Here is an 18434-nt window from a genome sequence, read left to right as displayed (position 1 = left end):
CAGAACAGTTTTGTCACGGAAGGTGTATGTAACCATACAACTGCAAGGTAAATATACAGGAGTGTACCTTGTGCTGCATATATTGTGTATTCAGTAGGGTGGTTAGAAAACAGGCAACATTATCACAGCTAACTGAAGAATGTTAACTAAATAAACTAAGTTGCTGATGTTACCAAAAATGAGAAGTACTTTGTGTGCAGCTAGATTCAGTCAACTGAAGCTGGAGACAGGTGGTAAGCACTTTGAATCCAGGGCTTGCAGCAGTGCATCTCATTCTATCCCCACACAACCTCAGAATACAGCTTGAACTGAAACCAAAGCATCTCAAAGCAGCTGAGTGAATGAAACAGCTTAGAGTACAAGAGAAGGAGAAGATGGAAAGGCAGAGCACCATGTATGAGAGAGAATTTCTCACATTCTGCCAAAGGACTTTGAGTGTTGGGAGTGAAAACCCCACACTGAATGCCAAGGTCACTGTTTGACTATGTTCTCAGTATAAATTTAACTGCCTAACTCTTCTACAAGAGGGTTTAAATACTGTCCAAAAATATAGCTATACCTTTGGTAACTGATCGTGAAGCAGAAACAGCAAGTCTAAACTGTGGAAAATAACCAGATTTATGTACTATAGGAATTCCAAGCGTAATGCTTAACCTTGGAGCCTCACCATGCAAAAAATCAAACATGTCAACATTAATAAAACCCTGACTGAGCAAATCATAATGAATCACATTGATTACTTTGTATTGTTTGTAAATTTCAAAAAAAAATTGTACTTCAGTGATCTCACTAGGATTGGATAGTAGCAACTCAGTAGCGTTCACATAATCTTATTGTTACATAATTACAAAGCATACCCCGTATCAGCTATCTTAAATCTCAGATACGTATCTAATAAGTCTTTAACCAAATGACATTCTTCCATTTAACAATTAAAATATTTAACTTTTTTTTTTATAACAAACAGATGTATGTCATTTTGACAGACATCTTGAAATGTTTGAAAAGAAGGGTGGATTATAGTAGGAAAATGTAGATAAACAACATTTGTTCAAATTAAGTTCCTAAAATGAAACTTCAGTTTAAAACGCTAACCTTATTTACTCTAAGACTTGGTAAAAAAGAAAAAAAGTCTAAATAAATGTAAAAGTCCATCAGAAAAAAAGTCTTTAGTATAGAACTATTACAACACACCAGAGTGCCATCAGCATTTTGAAAACTGCTTACAGTTACCATCTGCTGTAACTGTTGGTCTGTCCTATTGTTTTCCCCTTCCCCTTTGACTTGTGTTGAAGTTCTAATAAAATCCTTCTGTTGTAAGAATTTGTGCTCCCTGAGCATCCTGGAATTGCCTTTGTACAATCCTTTCTGATCTGTTTGGGGGTACAGGTTCTAAAAAAAAAAAAATCTTGTATATTCTCTGAAGCACTGTCATCAATGAACCAAATATTGATTACATGCTTTATGCAGAAGTTGGTAGATGTACCATTATTGTAAGCTCTTTGATCATGGTAAATCTTTTTCTTCTTTCTTTCTACTGTGGTCTTAACATAACAGTCTGTGGCTATAAAGACCGCTTCATATTCTGCTTGTACCGAATTGAACTGAGTCCATATTATGAATTTTATTGTCCAAATCTTACAGCATATCATGTAGAGTTTTAATCAGTTGTTCATTACAATTGAAAAGTAGTTTCAATAGTTGTAACCCAGCTGAATTAAAAAAAAAAGAATTCTAAGAATCATGCATTTATTCGGCCTACTTGGAAATTTAGAAATTTTATTACTTCATTTATTAACACATTGTGTTTTATTGGAGCTGTTATTGAAAAACAATTATTTTATTTTTAGTTACAGAAATTATAAACAAGTAAAAGGTGTGGTGATGGAGGCCATGGCTGCCTTTTCTTCCCTTTCTTTTGGTGATTTTTAGGTAATTTGATGTTTTTTGAAAAGGGTCTCTTGTGGCATTTCATACCTTTGTAGACAAGTTAAATAGTACTACTAATTAAAAAAAAATTGTATAGGATCAGTTGGTTCTGCTATTACTTTTCAGATGTTATATTAGAGATTGATGCCAACAGTGGACAGTTTAATAGCAAGATATATATGAAAAGTACCTTTGTTAACGGTGATATGCATTTTAGAAGTCACAATCAAGGTTTAATGAAGAAAAACTTTCCCAGAGGACAATACATTTATGCCTCTTGGTTAATTACCCATGACAGTGATTTTGAGTGAAGTTTCAGTTCTTACTCAAATGTTTATGGACAGAGGCAAGAATGGTAGTATTTGGGTAAAATTAGTTCAGAAGTCATTCAGAAGAGGCGTAGTAAATTTTCACCTATACTTTTGAAGGGGATGATATGTAAAAACAGTATTAAACATGGTACAGCTGGGGTTCACACTAATTCCTTTTAGCTTAGTCAGCACTGTAGAGAGTTTATCCATCATATTTTTATAGAAAGTAGATTATTAGTAAGATAAATTCTAAACTGGTTTCTGTTGGTGATAGACCTAGGTTTAGTTATAAGAAAACTTTAGGTGTAAATCTTGGTACTCTTCTCCAAACAGATACTACTAAGGTGGATCTGCCTTTGACTGTTAAGAGCAGTGGTACTTTTTAAGTGGGGCCCCTGCCACTATTGTCGTTTTATATAAGAATGTACTTGTATATTTTTACAGCATTGTAGTCAGATCATTTATGCATTTACTCAATTTGATTGTAATGTCATAGGAGTTGTTTCTTTATACTGAAATGACAATTAGAAAATTAAGTGCAATTAGAGAACATTTTTATGCTATTAAAACTAATAATTCCAATAATGCTGTTTGTAGGCACACTTGTATGTGCTTAGGCTTAAAAAGGAAGTTTTATGTTTAGTGTTCTGGATCATGAACCATGTGATTATTGGGGGGGGGTGGATGACTATAAGAAAAACAGAAACCAGGGAGACAAAAAATGGCAGATCAGACTGCAGACTGACAGATTTCCATAGATAAATGATTCCATGAATATTAAATGTTTTTTTTTTTAAAGAGCCAGGGGACTGGTAAAGACAAAGGATGTTAGTTTTCTATTTGTGTATCTGAAGTTGTTGTCTTTACTTGGTTTTCAACCTGTGGGTTCCTGGATCCGGCATAGATCTGACTCGGCTGCATATCCAGCATGTGATCCGAACTCCAGGCTCCTCCCCTACTCATAATGCCCCTGTCTCCTTCCTCCCTTCAGATCTTATTTGCCGCTCTTCATGTCTGCATCGTGATGCATTGCTCTGAGCTGTTAAGGTAAGTGTTCTATTTTATCAACATTTTCATCCTTTCTCTTCCTAAAGTTACCTTTTTCTATCTTTCTACCTCCCCACCTTGCATGTTAGTGTCGGTTTAGAAAAAAAAAAGCCACTCTTCCCTTTCTACTGTGTGTGTGTGTGTGTCTGTGGCATGTGTTGTGTGGTCCTCTCAATGCTGCCATGTCTGAGACCCCAAAACCATGGTTCCGCAAATGCACGGAGTGTGGCCATAAGCTCTCCCCAGGTGATGGTCACACTCTGTATGTGGAATGCCTTGGTGCTGCTCACCTAGTGACCTGCTGCTCCATCTGCGCGGGGTTCAGTCCCTGTGCATTGATGGACAGGAGAAACAAATTGACCCTCCGAGGCTGTCTTCCCCCTCCTACCACTGAGGCCCAGGCCTCTTCTACCCCAGCTTCCTCTTAAGTCTCCACACTGGCCTCTGAGACTCAACCTCCCACCAAGAGGTCCGGGGATGGGGACAAGCCAACCAGGTCAAAAGACAAGCCCAGGAAGTTGTCCCCTGACCACTCTTCCTCCAAGGGCCCTCCAGCTAAGGTTCACCCAGCCCTGAGGATGGAGTCTCCTCGGCTCCATTCCCCTTGTTTTTCCCTGGAGCCGAAGGAACTTTGGACCCAGTCGCCGACCCAGGTCTTTCCTCACCGCCCATCTAGGCTGGTATCGGTGGCCTCCTCATGCAGATCCTCCTGCAGTCTTTCTGAAGCGGAGGTGTACAGGATGATGCGGAAGTTTATCAGCACCCAGATACAGATGAGAGTCTTGCCTGCCTCCTCTCCTTCCAGAGCAGGGGGCACACACTCCACTTTCATCCCAATTACTCCTTCTCCAATCCAACTCCCAGTTTCAGATCCCATGGGTCCGAGGACTCTCAGCATCGAGAGATCGATGCCAGTGGTACCTTGTACCTTGATGCCAGTCATGGCCTTGAGTAGGTCAGATCCGATGAGTTTGGATCCGTCCGGCTACTGGAGCCAGATCTGAGAGATGGCCTTAGCCCTGAGTTTGTTTGAGCAGAGCCACCTTCTTGGGATCTTGGTGCCTGGAGGTTCAGCTCTGGCTCCTCCGTTGAGTCAGAGGGTTATGGCTCCTTCGGTAGTCCCTTGTCAGGAGGTCTGTTTCCCTTCAGCTTTCAACGTGGTGGAGAGGGTCCTCTCGATCCCTTCAAGACTCTTGATGACCTTGTCTTCGGAGTCCGCCTTGGCTCCCTCTGTTTCTGGTGCGGATCCATACATCCTGCCACCTCAGGGAACAGCCTGCTGCCTCTTTGCACCAGGGAGCTCCCACTTGGGGACAGCGAGATGTTGACGAGTCCTCCCCAAAACCCCCCACTGAAGAGGTTCCTCGCAGGCATATGTGCCAAAAAGGAGGCAGTTGTACTCCCCTCTTGGGTCCCTCATGGAAGACACGGATTTGGAGGAAGGGGAAAGTTCCCCCCAGTCACCCCCTCTCTCCGAGCATGCCTGCTTTGGAGACATCATGGAAATTCTTTGCCAACATGGGGGGGTGGTCTGCCCAAAAACCTAACTCTGATGAATCAGTGTTCTTGGAGGTATTTGGTGTAGGACCTTCTACTTCCTGGGTGTCTCATCCCGCAGATCCACTAGTGGATCATATTGCATCTCCAGCGTGGAAGGAACCGGACACGGTGAAGCCAATCTCCAAATGCCCAGACAAGATCTTGAGTGCCCCCTCTGATAGAAACCACTGGACCAAGGGATCCCCTATTGATTTTTTTGCTGGTGGCAGCGGCCACCAAGAGAGAGCTCGCACAGGAGAGCTCCACAGTTCGTCCACCTGACTAAGAATTCAGGACGATGGACTATTTTGGGAAGTGGGTGTATGCTTCAGCAACATTTTCGGTGTGTGCGCTGAATTGCTTGGCGCACATTATTAGGCTTCAGCGTAATCTGGTCAAAGAAGTTGCTGAGTCCTGGGTTCATGTCGGTGGAGGATAAGAAAGTTTTCGCCTCTCAAATGGCCACCCTTAAATCTATTGCGAACACTTCTATGCGTCTCCTCTCCTCTCCCATGCAACCGAGGGCGCTGCTAGAGCTGCCGGTACAGGCATTGCCATCAGGCGCCATGCCTGGCTCCGGCTTTGTGCCTTCTCAGAGCCCTTTAAGGCATTATTTAATAATGCCCTGTGTGACGGTTCCACCCTTTTTGGAAAGTCTGTACGTGACACACTAGTACAGAGTGAGAAAGATTGTGAAGATTCTGTCTGCCTTTGGGTTCCGCTTTTCGGCCTCTCAGTGAACCTTTTCAAGGAATCAGAGTGGGGCCAAGAAGATGTGGTTCCAGAAATCTCAGAGCTATCCCCAGGACTTTTCTTCCCCCAGAGGCAGAGGAGGATTTGATAGATGCCGCCCCAGAGGCAGAGGACAGACCTGTGCAGCAACCCTGAAGGGTTGCCCGGCTGCTCGGCTCTGGAGGCAATCGGGGGATGGTTCTCACTACATCCAGTGGCCTGGGAGGCAATCACGAATGATTGTTTGGTGTTACAAATTATATCTAGAGGCTATTTAATTTCTTTCAACCAGTCACCTCTCTCATTCAGACACCTCCCTGACGTTCCACACATGCAAAGGGAGGAAGCAGCACTGGAAATTGCAAAGCTGCTTACAGAGTCATTCAAACAGAATGGATTAGGCATTTATTCCAGGTTCTTTTTGGTGCCTAAGAAGACGGGGGACTTTAAGACCCATTCTGGATCTTTCCATCTTAAACCTGTTAGTTGCCAAGACCAAATTCTGGATGGTCATTCTTCAGTTTATCCTGTCCTTTCTGCAGGAGAGCGATTGGATGTGCTTGATCGATCTCCAGGATGTGTGCTACAGTATCAAAATGGACAGGCACACTCTGAGGTTTCTCTGCTTCCAGCTGGGAGATGAGCATTACCAGTTCAGAATGCTCCCCTTTGGTCTCACCACAGCCCCCAGGGTGTTTATCAAAGTGATGGTGGTGTTAGCTGCTCACCTGAGACTACAGGGATTCCAGGTTTACCCCTACCTGGATGATTGGCTCCTTGCTGCCCCCTCCAAGCATCAACTCTGCCAAGTGAGAGATTCCCTATTTCACTTAGCCCAACAATTGGGCATAACCATCAATCTCAGCAAATCATCACTGCCTCCAGTTCAGGTGTTAGACTTAATTTGGGGCTCTGTTGGACACGATTCAAACCAAGGTCTTTCTAACCTCAGAGAGGATCCAGTCTCTGAAACTACATGTTATCTGTATTCTTCAAACTCAGTCAGAGATGGTGAAAATAGTATTAAGGATGTTAGGGTCCATGGCAGCCACGATCACTTTTTTACCCTTGGCCTGGTTTCACATGCGGTACTCCAGTGGACCCTTGCAGTTTAATAGTCCATGTTAGATCTTCCTTTGTCTTACCCTATTTGAATCTCTCGGGTGTGCAGGGACTCTCTTCTGTGGTGGTTTCATTCCCCAGATCATCTCCGGGGTCGTCCTTTTCTTCTGCCTACTCCCTTGGCCACAATGACCACGGATGCCTCCTTAATAGGGTGGGGGGGGGGGCACTGTTTGGGGAGGACAGTCCAAAGCATGTGGTCCCTCTGCGAGACTCATTTGCATATAAACATCCTGGAGATGAGGGCGGTGCTTCTAGCGTTGTAGGCTCTCCATGCCCATCTTCCCCTAGGGACTATTGCGATCCAGATGGACAATATGCCTGTGATCTGGTACATCAACAAACAGGGGGGAACCAGGTTGTATCCCCTGTGTCACAAAGCCATGAGAGTGTGGGAGTGGGCAATCTCCACCGGCTGTTTTCTGATGGCAACGCACATTTCGGGGAGGTCCATTCTAGCAAACAGGCTCAGTGGGTCTATTCTGAAGCCTTATGAGTGGTCTCTGAATCCTTCGGTAGCAGAACAGATCTTTCTCAAGTGGGGTCAGCTTTGCTGCAATCTCTTCGCCTCTCCTTCTAATGTAAAGTGTAGCTAGTTCTTCGCTCTGAACCCTCCAGTGGGGGAAGTTCTCAGAGACGCTCTTATTCATGCTTGGCCCCCCAATATTCTGTATGCATATCCTCCTCTACCCCCAATACCGAAATTTCTTCAGAAAGCTTGCAGACTGGGGAGCTTAGTCATCCTCTACCCCATTTTGACCTCTCCAAGTCTGGTTCCCCTCTCTGTGATCTCATTTTGTGAGTCTACCCCCTGGACATTAGATCCAGCTCCGGATCTCATCTCTTATCCTTCAAGGATATCCCATCCAGATCTGGTCAGTCTGAATCTCGCCGCTTGGCTGCTCCAGTCCCCATGATAATCAGGACTCCTGGGTTATCTTCACTGGTCAAAAAGGTTCCAGTTGAGGCTAATACATTTTCTACCAAGAAGGTTTATTCCAGCAAGTGGTAGCGTTTTTCTATCTGGCTTCGCAACATGACCTAGACCCCTTCACTGCCCCGGTTCCAGCGGTCATAGAATTTTTAGCAAGTATTTTTCAGCAAAAAGCTTTTATTGAAAGGCACCTTTCTACTTTGGCCACCAGTTAAGGACACTACGCCTCCTTGGAATCTTACGTTAGTTCTGCAAGCTCTGGTCTCGCCCCCCCCCTCCCTTTGAGCCTGCAGCCTCAGTGGAATTACAATTTCTATCCTGGAGAATGGCCTTTTTGGTCACTATTATATCTGCCAGAAGGGTTTTGGAGCTTCAAGCATTTTCGATCAAGCCTCCTTATTTGATATTTCACAAGGACAGGATCACTTTCGCACTTATCCAGCCTTTCTTCCTAAAGTAGCTTCGGAGTCCAATATTAATCGGGTAATAAATCTCCTGTTTTTCTTCCCAAATTTTCAAAATAAGGGAAGAGTACAGATTGCATTTGCTAGATGTGCCTAGACATTTATGTTTATACCTGCACAGGACTAAATCCTTTCATAAATCTAACCAACTCTTTATTTCCTTTTCTAAGCCTTTCTTAAGGAAACCAGTGTGGAAGGTCACTATTGCCAGTTGGCATATTTGTCTAGTGGGTTATCCCCGCCAGGTCATGTGAAGGCGCATTCCACTAGATCCATGGCGACCTCAGTGGCTTTTTGGTCCAGAGTATCTTTGGATGATATTTGTTCTGTGGCGACTTGGGCTTCTTCACATACTTTAATCTCTCATTATAAGCTGGACATTTTATCCAGGAGCAGGGCATCCTTTGGCTCCGCCGTGCTCCAGAATATCCTTCCGTGAGGGCTACCCAGGTGTCAGTAGCTAGGGACTCTGTCCCACAGGTTGAAGACCAAATGAAAACAACAACTTCAGATAAAGAAGTTATGTACTCACCATAGCATTCCATCTGAGTTGTTGCTCTTCAGCCGTCCCATCTCCTTCCCCCTGCCTTCCATAGACTGTGTGGTGGTCTGACTGGTAGAGGGTAGGGTCACCACAGGAGTGTATCTTGCTCTCCTTCTCTTGCTTATGGGGACTGTTGTCATGGGACAAGATTGTTTTTTTTTTTTGTTGGGTCAGGTTGGAATGCTAAGTTAGGCAGCAAACTCAATCTGAAGGGAGGAAGGAGAGAGAGGGGCATTATGGATAGGGGAAGAGCTTGAATCACATGCTGGATATGCGGCCGAATCGGATCTGTGATGGATTTGGGAACCCACAGGTTGAAGACAAATGAAGAGCAACAACTCAGATGGAACGTTATGGTAAGCACATAACTTCTTTTTATTTTGCTGTTGATGTTAAAAAAAAAAAAAAAAAAAAAAAAAGTGGAACTGCATTTGTATGGGATTATCATTTATGTCACATGATTAGTTGTGGGTGTTTGTTCTGTATTTTTTGTAGTGTTTTATTCTGATGAAGTCCAACTGATTGTTTGGATGAAAGCTGCTTAATAAACACCTATAAACAACTCCACATTTTTCAGTTCCATTTCTTAGTGCTGGCCTTTGGTGCCTTTTTTCACAAGGAAGGGCAACTTTTGTGCTGTATTATTAATCAGGACTGAGATGCAGTGAAATTCTTGAGTCACATTTGGCTTTCTTGAATGCATTGTGTATGCATGTACTATAGTTCCTTAATGCCTTTTTATTAATTATCCTGAGGAGATGATACACTGTTAATCTGCTCTTCAGAGGACTTTGTTGTCACAGTCTGACACTATATCCAGTTTCCACTGAGGGGCTGTTTAACCTCTGCTCAAAAGACATAATGAAACTACTGTCCAGAAATACGTGCATTAAATTCTTAGTGCACCAGAAGTTAAAAAAAAAATAAATGCGTAAATAAAAATAAAAGCAAATCTAAATTTCTTTTAACACATATATGACAAGGCCTGTTGGCATCACATAATGTTATACCCAGTTTTGTTTCCATTAGAGAGCCGTTTCACATTTGCTCAAAAAACAGAATGAAACTAATGTTGATCTTATGGTGCACTAAGCTGTCATTACACTAAAAGTACAATTATAGTTGGATGATGCACAAATTCTCTGTACTTAGAAGTCATATTTTAAGCAAAAGGAAGATGGAAAAGAGGTTTTCTTTAATTTACAGGAGGGGAGTTGGCACACAGTATGGTTTTAGATGTTGAAGTTTTAATGATATGCATAGGACCTTTAATTCCAGAATTAATAGACAGTCCACTTTCGTTAATTATTTACATGGTAATAGCTGCCACCCACCACTATATGAAGGATAATATAAATATATAGGTTGGGTGTAAAAGAGTGTACATTTGAATTTCTAGATTCACTTCTGATGAGAAATATTTTCAATCAGAAATCAGAATTTTGAGTGAAATATTGTAGAAAAACAAAGTGGAATTCATAACTAATGACATTGCTTGTAAAAGGGAGACCTGCTTTCAACCCGTTTTAAAATGTGTGGATTTAATGAAAGATGTTAAAGAATATGAAAGGAATTTTAATTGTGCTTTTAATTTGTTTACCAGCAATTGTATGGTGCATGAAAAAAATGAAACTGTTTACCATGGTTTGTTTCCTTTCACTGTTAATGTATGTTCACTATCTTTGTTAAAATATCAGAATGTTATAAAAATGTTTAAAAATTAGAGGGTGAAGAGATGCTTTACAGTGTTTGTAAAGAACAGTTGGAAGGTTGTACTTGGCAATACAGAGTAGCTCATTATTTGTTAGAAAATGTAACGACTTAAAGCAACTTCTTGAAAGGCCTGGCAGCCATCGTACCAAATGTGATATAGTCCTGCAATGGATGATGATCATCATTTGCACTGCTGTAGTAGCCTATGGGTTGCACCCACCCAACTTCCCAAATCTCTTAAACCCTGCCACACAGTCACTCTGGCTGCCCATAGGTGAATCATTTTGGAGGCAAGTATAAAAGCAGCTAGAATGACTAAAAATCTTCTGTACTATCTTTCTTCCTACTCTAACACAATCGGTCTTGACAGACTGCTCAGATTTTGCTTTGAATGCAGTTTCTATGGGAGTAGAAGTATAGGGTCTGTAGAAAAATTCGGGCAGACAAAAGCACATACATGTCAAAGAAATGGTAGCTGTGGTTCAAGCTGTAAAAGCTTTGCATCATCTAGTCTCATTTCATGTAATTATAGACAACATCACAGTGATGTAGTACTTAAACAAGTAAGGGGTTACCAACTTGTATCAACTGTGGTGATTGGCAGTGATGGCTTGGTAGTTAGCTCTTAAACACTCCCTAACTCTTCAGGCCTCTTACATACCATAAGAGCAAAACATAATGGCAGACAAAACCCATCAGATCCTGGATAGAACCTCACAAGTGGAAGTTCAATTTAGAGGTGTTCCAGGAATTGATCCAAATGTGGGAAACACCTCAAGTAGATCTGTTCACTTCCTTTCAAAACAGACAAATTCTGCTCTAGGATTCCTTGCAAGCAAGCTTGAAGAATAAATGCTGTCTCATTACTCTGGTGTGGGATGTTCCTATATGCTTTTCCACCTTTCCAGTGTTTTCCAAGGTACTTCTGAAGATTCATATTTACCAAAAACATTGTGGTGACTCCCTTTTTGGCCCAGGCAAAACCCTTCTTATGGAATTGGCCAAGTGCAATTACTGCAAGTTTCTTCATAAAATAGATCTATTTACACCAAACTGATTTCAATCTGAGGTGTGTATCTAGGTAGGCAAACTCCCCTTCTGAAGGACTAAGACAACTAAAGTTCATTTTCAAAAATAATGTTATTCCTTGGGTGTATTGGTGTCCTTGTTTCATATACTTGGTGAACGTACAGTGATTTGGACCTTGTTATATAATTTGTAGGAGGGGAGGCACTAAGGCATTCAAGTAAAGTGGAAAATTTGGATTGGTGAAGTTGGAGTCTGTCTGTCTTTGAATATTTTCAGTTACCCTCCAATAAGGTGGTAGAATGTATGCCTGATTTCCCCTGTCCCTCTCCTTTACAATATTCAGTCTTCATGCAGTTTGTGAAACATAAAAATACATAGTACATATTTGTTCTTGTTGCATAGTTGCAAAATAATCTGACCAATGATTTAAAAAAATATATCAGTGTATAGAAATAAAATTTAAAACATTTGTAAACACTTTCTCTTCAGATGCTACCTTGGATCCATCCAGTGATCTCTGAACTATCAAATTAAACCACTTTCTTTTATCTTTTATACATAGGTGGTACAGTACCACGGTAGAATGGTAAAGTCTGCGTTTAAGCAAGTCTCCAAAAAGCAGGCTCTGTTGTGGAAACATGGGCCCATTAAAAGAGGGCAATTTTCCTCCTATATATAAAAGATAAAAGGAATAATTTATAATTATATTATTTATAATCCCCCAGAGAAGCCTGTCCAATTTCTCACCCACTCACAGCACATTTTAAAAGAGGCAACATTTATATTGTAGCCATTTCTCGCTTGTTTTATTCAAGTCCACTGTGTAGCCAAAAACAGTAATCTGGGACAGTCTGGCAGCTGGCACAGAATGGTTGAAGTTGTGGGCTGTAGTTCCTATGGCACATGGTTTGATTCCATCAACCCTCATTTGCCTAATCTGTGACCTTGAACCAGTCATTTAAGCAGACAGTGCTTAGGGGCAACTTGGAATTTGATTTAGGTTTCTTAATGGTTCCCCTGAATTGCAAGTCTAGAAACTGCCTATGAAACTAAGAGCACACTGAATGAGGATTACGCCAAGTCATAGTCATTTATGTAGTTTGTTTACAAAGTTAAAGTGTGTGCCATTTAGTTCAATCTAAATATGTTTTATAAATAAATATGTTAACATTCTCTGAAAAATTCTTGAAAAATTTTTAAACATTTTAGAGATAAGAGGTAATTGTATGCAAATAGCAAGCATAGCGAAAAAAAAAGTCTGGGACAGACCTATGGAAAGCAGTCAAAGTGGTTAAAGTCATAACTGTTTTTCTTCACAGTAATTTAAGTCATACTATATTAAAATTATACTTTTCCCTGCTTCTTTTATGATCATCCAACTATACCCCCTGCCAATTAGATGCCCCCATTTATTTCTTCCCCTGTATTAAGAACTACACAGGCCCATTTTTCTAGATAGTGTTATCTTTAGAGGGACCATTTTTTTTACTGGCTGCTAACATCCCACCTACACTACATGCAAGACTGCACAATACCCTAGGAAGGGGTGTTTTTCCCAACTCCAGGGGTTGTCAGTTTCACTCACCTGTTGACTATTTGTTTTGTCAACAAAGCAGATGTTGACTTTTAAGACTTTTGTTGAAATTCTGTGCCCCCCCCTCTCTCTCTCTCTCTCTCTATATATATATATATATATATATATATGTATATGTATACATACTGTGTGTGTGCAGGGTATATATGTGTGTGTGTATATATATATATATATATATATATATATATATATATATATATATATATATATATCTGTGTGTGTGTTTATATGTGGTCATGCTTGTTTCAGCCTTTGTATTGGTCTCATCAGCACAGCATAAGTGGATATTGTGGCTATACTTAAGAAACATTCGTTCTTTAAACCCAGATGATGCCCATAAAGATTACATTTTCTACAAAATGTCCTAACATCCAAACCAAAGGGTAAAATAATCACACAGACAAAACATTCAGTAAAAACTGCAAGAAAAACCCAGCCAAGCTAGAGTTTTCCTTGTGTGATACCTTAAACCTCCTGTAATGGAGGCCCATGAGATGTGTGCAGATGACCCTTAAGGACATCAACTGTTTCAGTTACATGGCTTCCGAATGTCCATGACTTTTTCACTTTTGTTTGTTAGGATATTTTGCAAAGACCTTAATCTTTATGGACGTCAGCGGTGTTTAAAGTCCCAGTGTTTCTAAAGTATAGCCAAACTATCCACTTATGCTGTGTTTGGGTGTGTCTGTGTGTATGTGTATATATATATATATATATATATATATATATATATATATATACATATGTGTGTGTGTATATGTATATGTATATATATATATATATATATATATATATATATATATATATATAAAACTACCTGAAACCCATATAACTGATACGGAAAGGCTGACAACGCAAGAACACTGACGTCCCGGAACACCGACTTGCCACTCCAGCAAAGTGCGTGTTTGTCTATTAACAAAAATCATGCTTCTTGATGGGACAGTGAACAAATGCAAATTGTACTAAAATGCTTCTTAAAGTAGTTATCCAATCAGTAGGAATCTGCTAACCACACCTCTCAATTGTGCCTCAGATTTTCAGTGTGTTTGTCATAAAATTTGTGGTTCTCTGGTGAATCATAGAGAATTGAACTCACTAAATAATGATAGACATTTGAGTTTCGGACTTCATATCCTTCAGAAAAAAATGTATGCCAATAAAAACATTCTATGAACTTACTAAGTTTGTAAGACCCAGTATTTAAAATCTGTCACTATTTTGGGATCTTTGTTTCTCTATTATTTTTGTCTTCATCCACATTTCTTGTGTTAAGAGGTTGAAAGGTATGCTCTCAACTAGATGAAAAAACACCCAGAAATTGTATCCAACAGGTTGGGGTAAGAATAACTGAAGAACACAGTGTAGTTGAAGTACAACGGAAAATGATCACTAAATAAGCTTCTTCATAGATAAGTGGATAAGGTGACATTCATAAAGTGAGTGCAAGTATGCCCCCAAGTGAAAGATGTACTGATTAAATCCTTTAAATTTCGCAGTCGTTTCTTATGTGGCATCACATATATTTAAGGATGGTTACATTTTCATGTTGTGTGGTCATTCTTAAATAATTCTTTATACAGAATGCTTCATGTTAACTAATGCACTGGAATAAAGTTTCTTCTCTTTCTACAAAATTTTACATAATGTTCTGTTTCTCTCATGCCTGCTTGTTTTCTTTTTTAACCAGATGCCAGTTTATGTGATGGGTATGGCAAGCAATCAGACTCCCTTCTCATTTGGGAATGCAGTTCCAGGATTTGTGTTCTACTGGTCTGTTACTAAGAGGGACATCCTTGATATCCGGACAAGACACAGCGAAGTGAGTGGTCATGCTGATATTCATACATATCTAATGTAAATCTAGACAATTATGTAAAGAGCAGTGTTTATTAAACTGTTTGCCCTGTTTTCTGATAATTTGAGTTTATGACCTAAGAAAATTAATTTATATACTACCGATGGGGAAACTGATTTTAAAAGCCTATTTCCTTTAGCTAGCTGTTACAATTTCCTCTTTTGATATCAGCATCTCATTAGTAGTTCAACACACAGTTGTATTGATGAACTTTCTTTGATTTTGAAACTTGATCACATATGGAGGTTCATTTGAGTTTGGAGTGGATGGATGTGAGCAAGTAAAATCAGATGCTTTTAAGAGATGGTCCTGATGGCTTCATAGTCAAGAGGCTTTGTGGAAATGGAGTGTATTTGAGTCTTGTGTATTTGGTGTTGGTGGCAGAGGAAGTCAAGGGAGCAGTTCAGACAAAAATGTATATAGGTTGATTTTGTGTGAAAGGCACTGAGCTTTAAGCATTTTGAAAGTTTACTAATTACCCAGAGATACATTTAAATTGAGACAAATGCAGGCAGAGGGATCTGTAATTAAGCTGAAAAGAGTCTGATGGATGATTGACCTTGATGATCTGTAAACAGATGTTTCTCTAGGTGTTATGCTTTATTTTCTACTGTTAAGGCTGCCTGTAATAAAGGACAAAGAGTGGAACAGTTTTTGAATGGACTTGGTACATCTGAGCAGGATAGTATCTTGTTCAACATGATCTTATTAGAGGAGCTTTGAAGTATGCTCCATAAGTAGGCCTAAGGAAAGAAAGACTGCATTCCCTTATAGACTTCTGTGTCTTTGAGTTTTGTGGGATTTAACACCTTGCTGAATTTTTTTAAGGTCATGAATATGGTCCTGATTTGTGGTAATTTCATTGATTCCAAAGGTATGTAAGGACGCTGAGCTTGTATCTTTATGTTGGCCAGTTTGTGTCCCAAACCTCAGTTATAAAATATTTATGCTTTATGGACTACAAGGGTTGTTGTGCTCTTGATTGCAGATCGGTTGGGCAAAATCTTAATGGATTTGTAAAAGACAGACATACCTTTAAGACTTTAGCCAAAGCTTTGTTATTGATACAGGAAGCTAAATATAAGGAGGTCCTTTTTCTGATGATTAAAAGACCAGTGATTAAAAGTATTCCTTACATGGGGATTTAGCTGCTTTTGTCCTTGTGCTAAAGTTTGTAAAACTGCTGGCTGAAGTCTGCGAGGAAGCAGTAGTAAAGGATTAAAGTGGTCTTCATGCTCAACCCTTAGTTTGTGGGTAGAAAAACTGTCCAGGGATGTTTTTTTGTGCTGGTAATTTAGATTCTCTGGGTAGGACTCTTGCGGCCTGCATTCTGAGAGGCTACCAGCCAACAGCAAAGTTAAACTTGCATTTTGCTGCTGTATTTGTCATGCCTTGAATAGTGATTTAGTATTACTGTTTAACATATTCCAAGTCTGGAGGCTTTTTAGGACACTCATTACAGATCAAGAAAAGCAAGTTTTCATCCCAGCATCTGCTGGAGGCTATTCCTTATCTGTGGACATGAGTTTATGGCTACCTTGGTGTTTAAATGGCATCCACCTTATAGCATACTATTAAATATACATCAGTGGAGAAGTTGTGCAGAGACTGTTTGGTGCATTGAAGAGGTCCTTTATTTGGACCTATCATAACTGGTTTGGACAACAGAAATATTTATTTTACCTCAGATTTTTGACATTTGGTCCAGACTTTTTTGTTTTTTAAAGATGAACAGTTGGGTATTGGTCTTCCTTTGGGGGAATGGATATAGCCAGGGTTTCATAGCATGAATGACTCTCCATTGTCCACTGGGGCTAGGGGTTCCCAACCTTGAGTTGTCCTTCAGTGCTATGCTTCTGATTGTTTTTTTACCTTGTGCTTTATGGACTTCTGAAGAGTACTTTGTAGAAGGTTCTGAGTCAGTATTGGGGGGGGGGGGGTTCCTGAGCAATGGTGTCAAAGTCAGCTTCTTTAGTTAGCAGGATCAGGAACTACTACTGTCGGTGGCAGCTATCTTCATTGATGCCTTTTGTGTATTCGGTGGCTTAGGGTAGAAGTTTAGTAGGCTTGGTTAAGGGAAGTAAGGAACAATGTGTTTGGAACTCAAGAGCATGGAAGATCTAGAAATACTCCTGGATGACCACAAGAACCAAAAAAAACAAACTGGAAGATGCAGAAGAACAGAGTGAAATCCACACAATGTTAGCATAATAAAATCTTTTAATCTACGCTTTTGTAACCAAACTTCTTCAGAATAAAATGTACATTCTTAACATCACATTTGAAAACAGTTTTGAAATGCACCAATAAACATATCTTTCCACTTAATTATACAATTAATAAAATTTCAAGGCTCAGGAAGTTATTTCCTTATATAGACTCTATGGTCTTTCAAAAAAACATTTAATGTGTTAGCATTATTTATACCAGTTCTTATATCTGAATTTAATCTGATTTTACCATAAAGCCTCCTTTTGTTCAAAATTTGTTTTGAAATTGCCCCCCCCCCCTAAAACCATGACTTCCTTGCTCCAGCACAGAAAACAAAATTTTTTTATATATAGGTCAGACGATAGTATACTTATAAAAAGCATTTGTCTTGTCTTGTTTTCCGATGTAATAATGTTCTTTTATTCTGGTGCACAGGGCTCTTGCAGTCATACCAATGAAGAATGCACTACAATATGCACACATACCAATGTGTACATCTCCTTTGCTCTTACAGTTAAAATGCCCTGGAACTTTCGAAGTATAAGGCAAATGTTCTAAATTAACTAAGGGACCTTCAGAAATTTATCTACGTATGTTACAGTTTCCACACTTATACATGCCCCATCTTTTCTGTGTGATGTTAGAACAATATGCAAATTTGTTTCTCTCTCTTTCTAAAATATTTTTTAAGTTGTTTTGATTTTTGTGTACAAACCTTGGTTGGGTCCCCACTATAGATTGTAAGTCTTTGTTTCCCTCTAGAATTTTCCAATTGTCAGAAATACTATTTCTGATAATACCAATGCCATGTCCAAACAAAAGAAATTACCAACATCAAATGTGTTCATGTTATGGTTCTGTTTTGTATTGATGTTAGAAAACCCATGCTCAAGGATGGCTGGAAAGAGACTGTCCCTATTCTGTGTAACATATTCAGCCTGCTCTTTCAACAGGGTCTTACTATACCCTCTTTCAACTAACAAGATAGTAATAAATTCTATTTCCTTCAAAAAGTCACCCATTTCACTTGTCATTCAACTAGCTCTTATGAGCTGTCCTTTGGGAATGTTATTCTTCATATAACGAGGGTGCATGCTGATATAATGCAAGTAACTATTAGTGAAAGTTTCTTTCCTAAAAATCCTACTAACTAATTTATGAAGCTTAACATCCCATACCAGAATCACATCCAGAAAATGGACTTTTAGTCCCACATCTCCCAGAACAAATTTTAAGTATCCTGATCTGGAATTAAGGGTGTCTACAAAAAACAAGTCATCAATAAATCTCTTCAAAAATATAATCTGGTATTCCATGACTAGTGGTTCCAACACAGTATATTCCCAATGACCCATCACAATGTTCGCAAAAGATGGTGCTGCAGGGGGACCCCATAGCTACCCCCCA

General features: G+C 39.9%; 1 protein-coding gene across 3 annotated transcripts in view; it reads left to right on the top strand.

Moving 5' to 3' along the window:
- NUP210 (nucleoporin 210) overlaps positions 1-18434 on the top strand; it is a 2490054-nt gene that overhangs the window by 1596625 nt on the left and 874995 nt on the right. For all 3 annotated transcript variants that reach the window (XM_044078102.1, XM_044078101.1, XR_006365597.1), the window contains one exon: positions 14649-14780. In XM_044078102.1, the coding sequence (XP_043934037.1) occupies positions 14649-14780 (132 nt within the window). The remainder of the gene's footprint in view (positions 1-14648; positions 14781-18434) is intronic.

Source organism: Protopterus annectens, chromosome 7.part0, assembly GCF_019279795.1.
Source record: "Protopterus annectens isolate FY-2018-M chromosome 7.part0, PAN1.0, whole genome shotgun sequence".
Lineage (NCBI taxonomy): Eukaryota > Metazoa > Chordata > Ceratodontiformes > Protopteridae > Protopterus > Protopterus annectens.
This window is presented reverse-complemented; position numbering and strand designations above follow the sequence as displayed.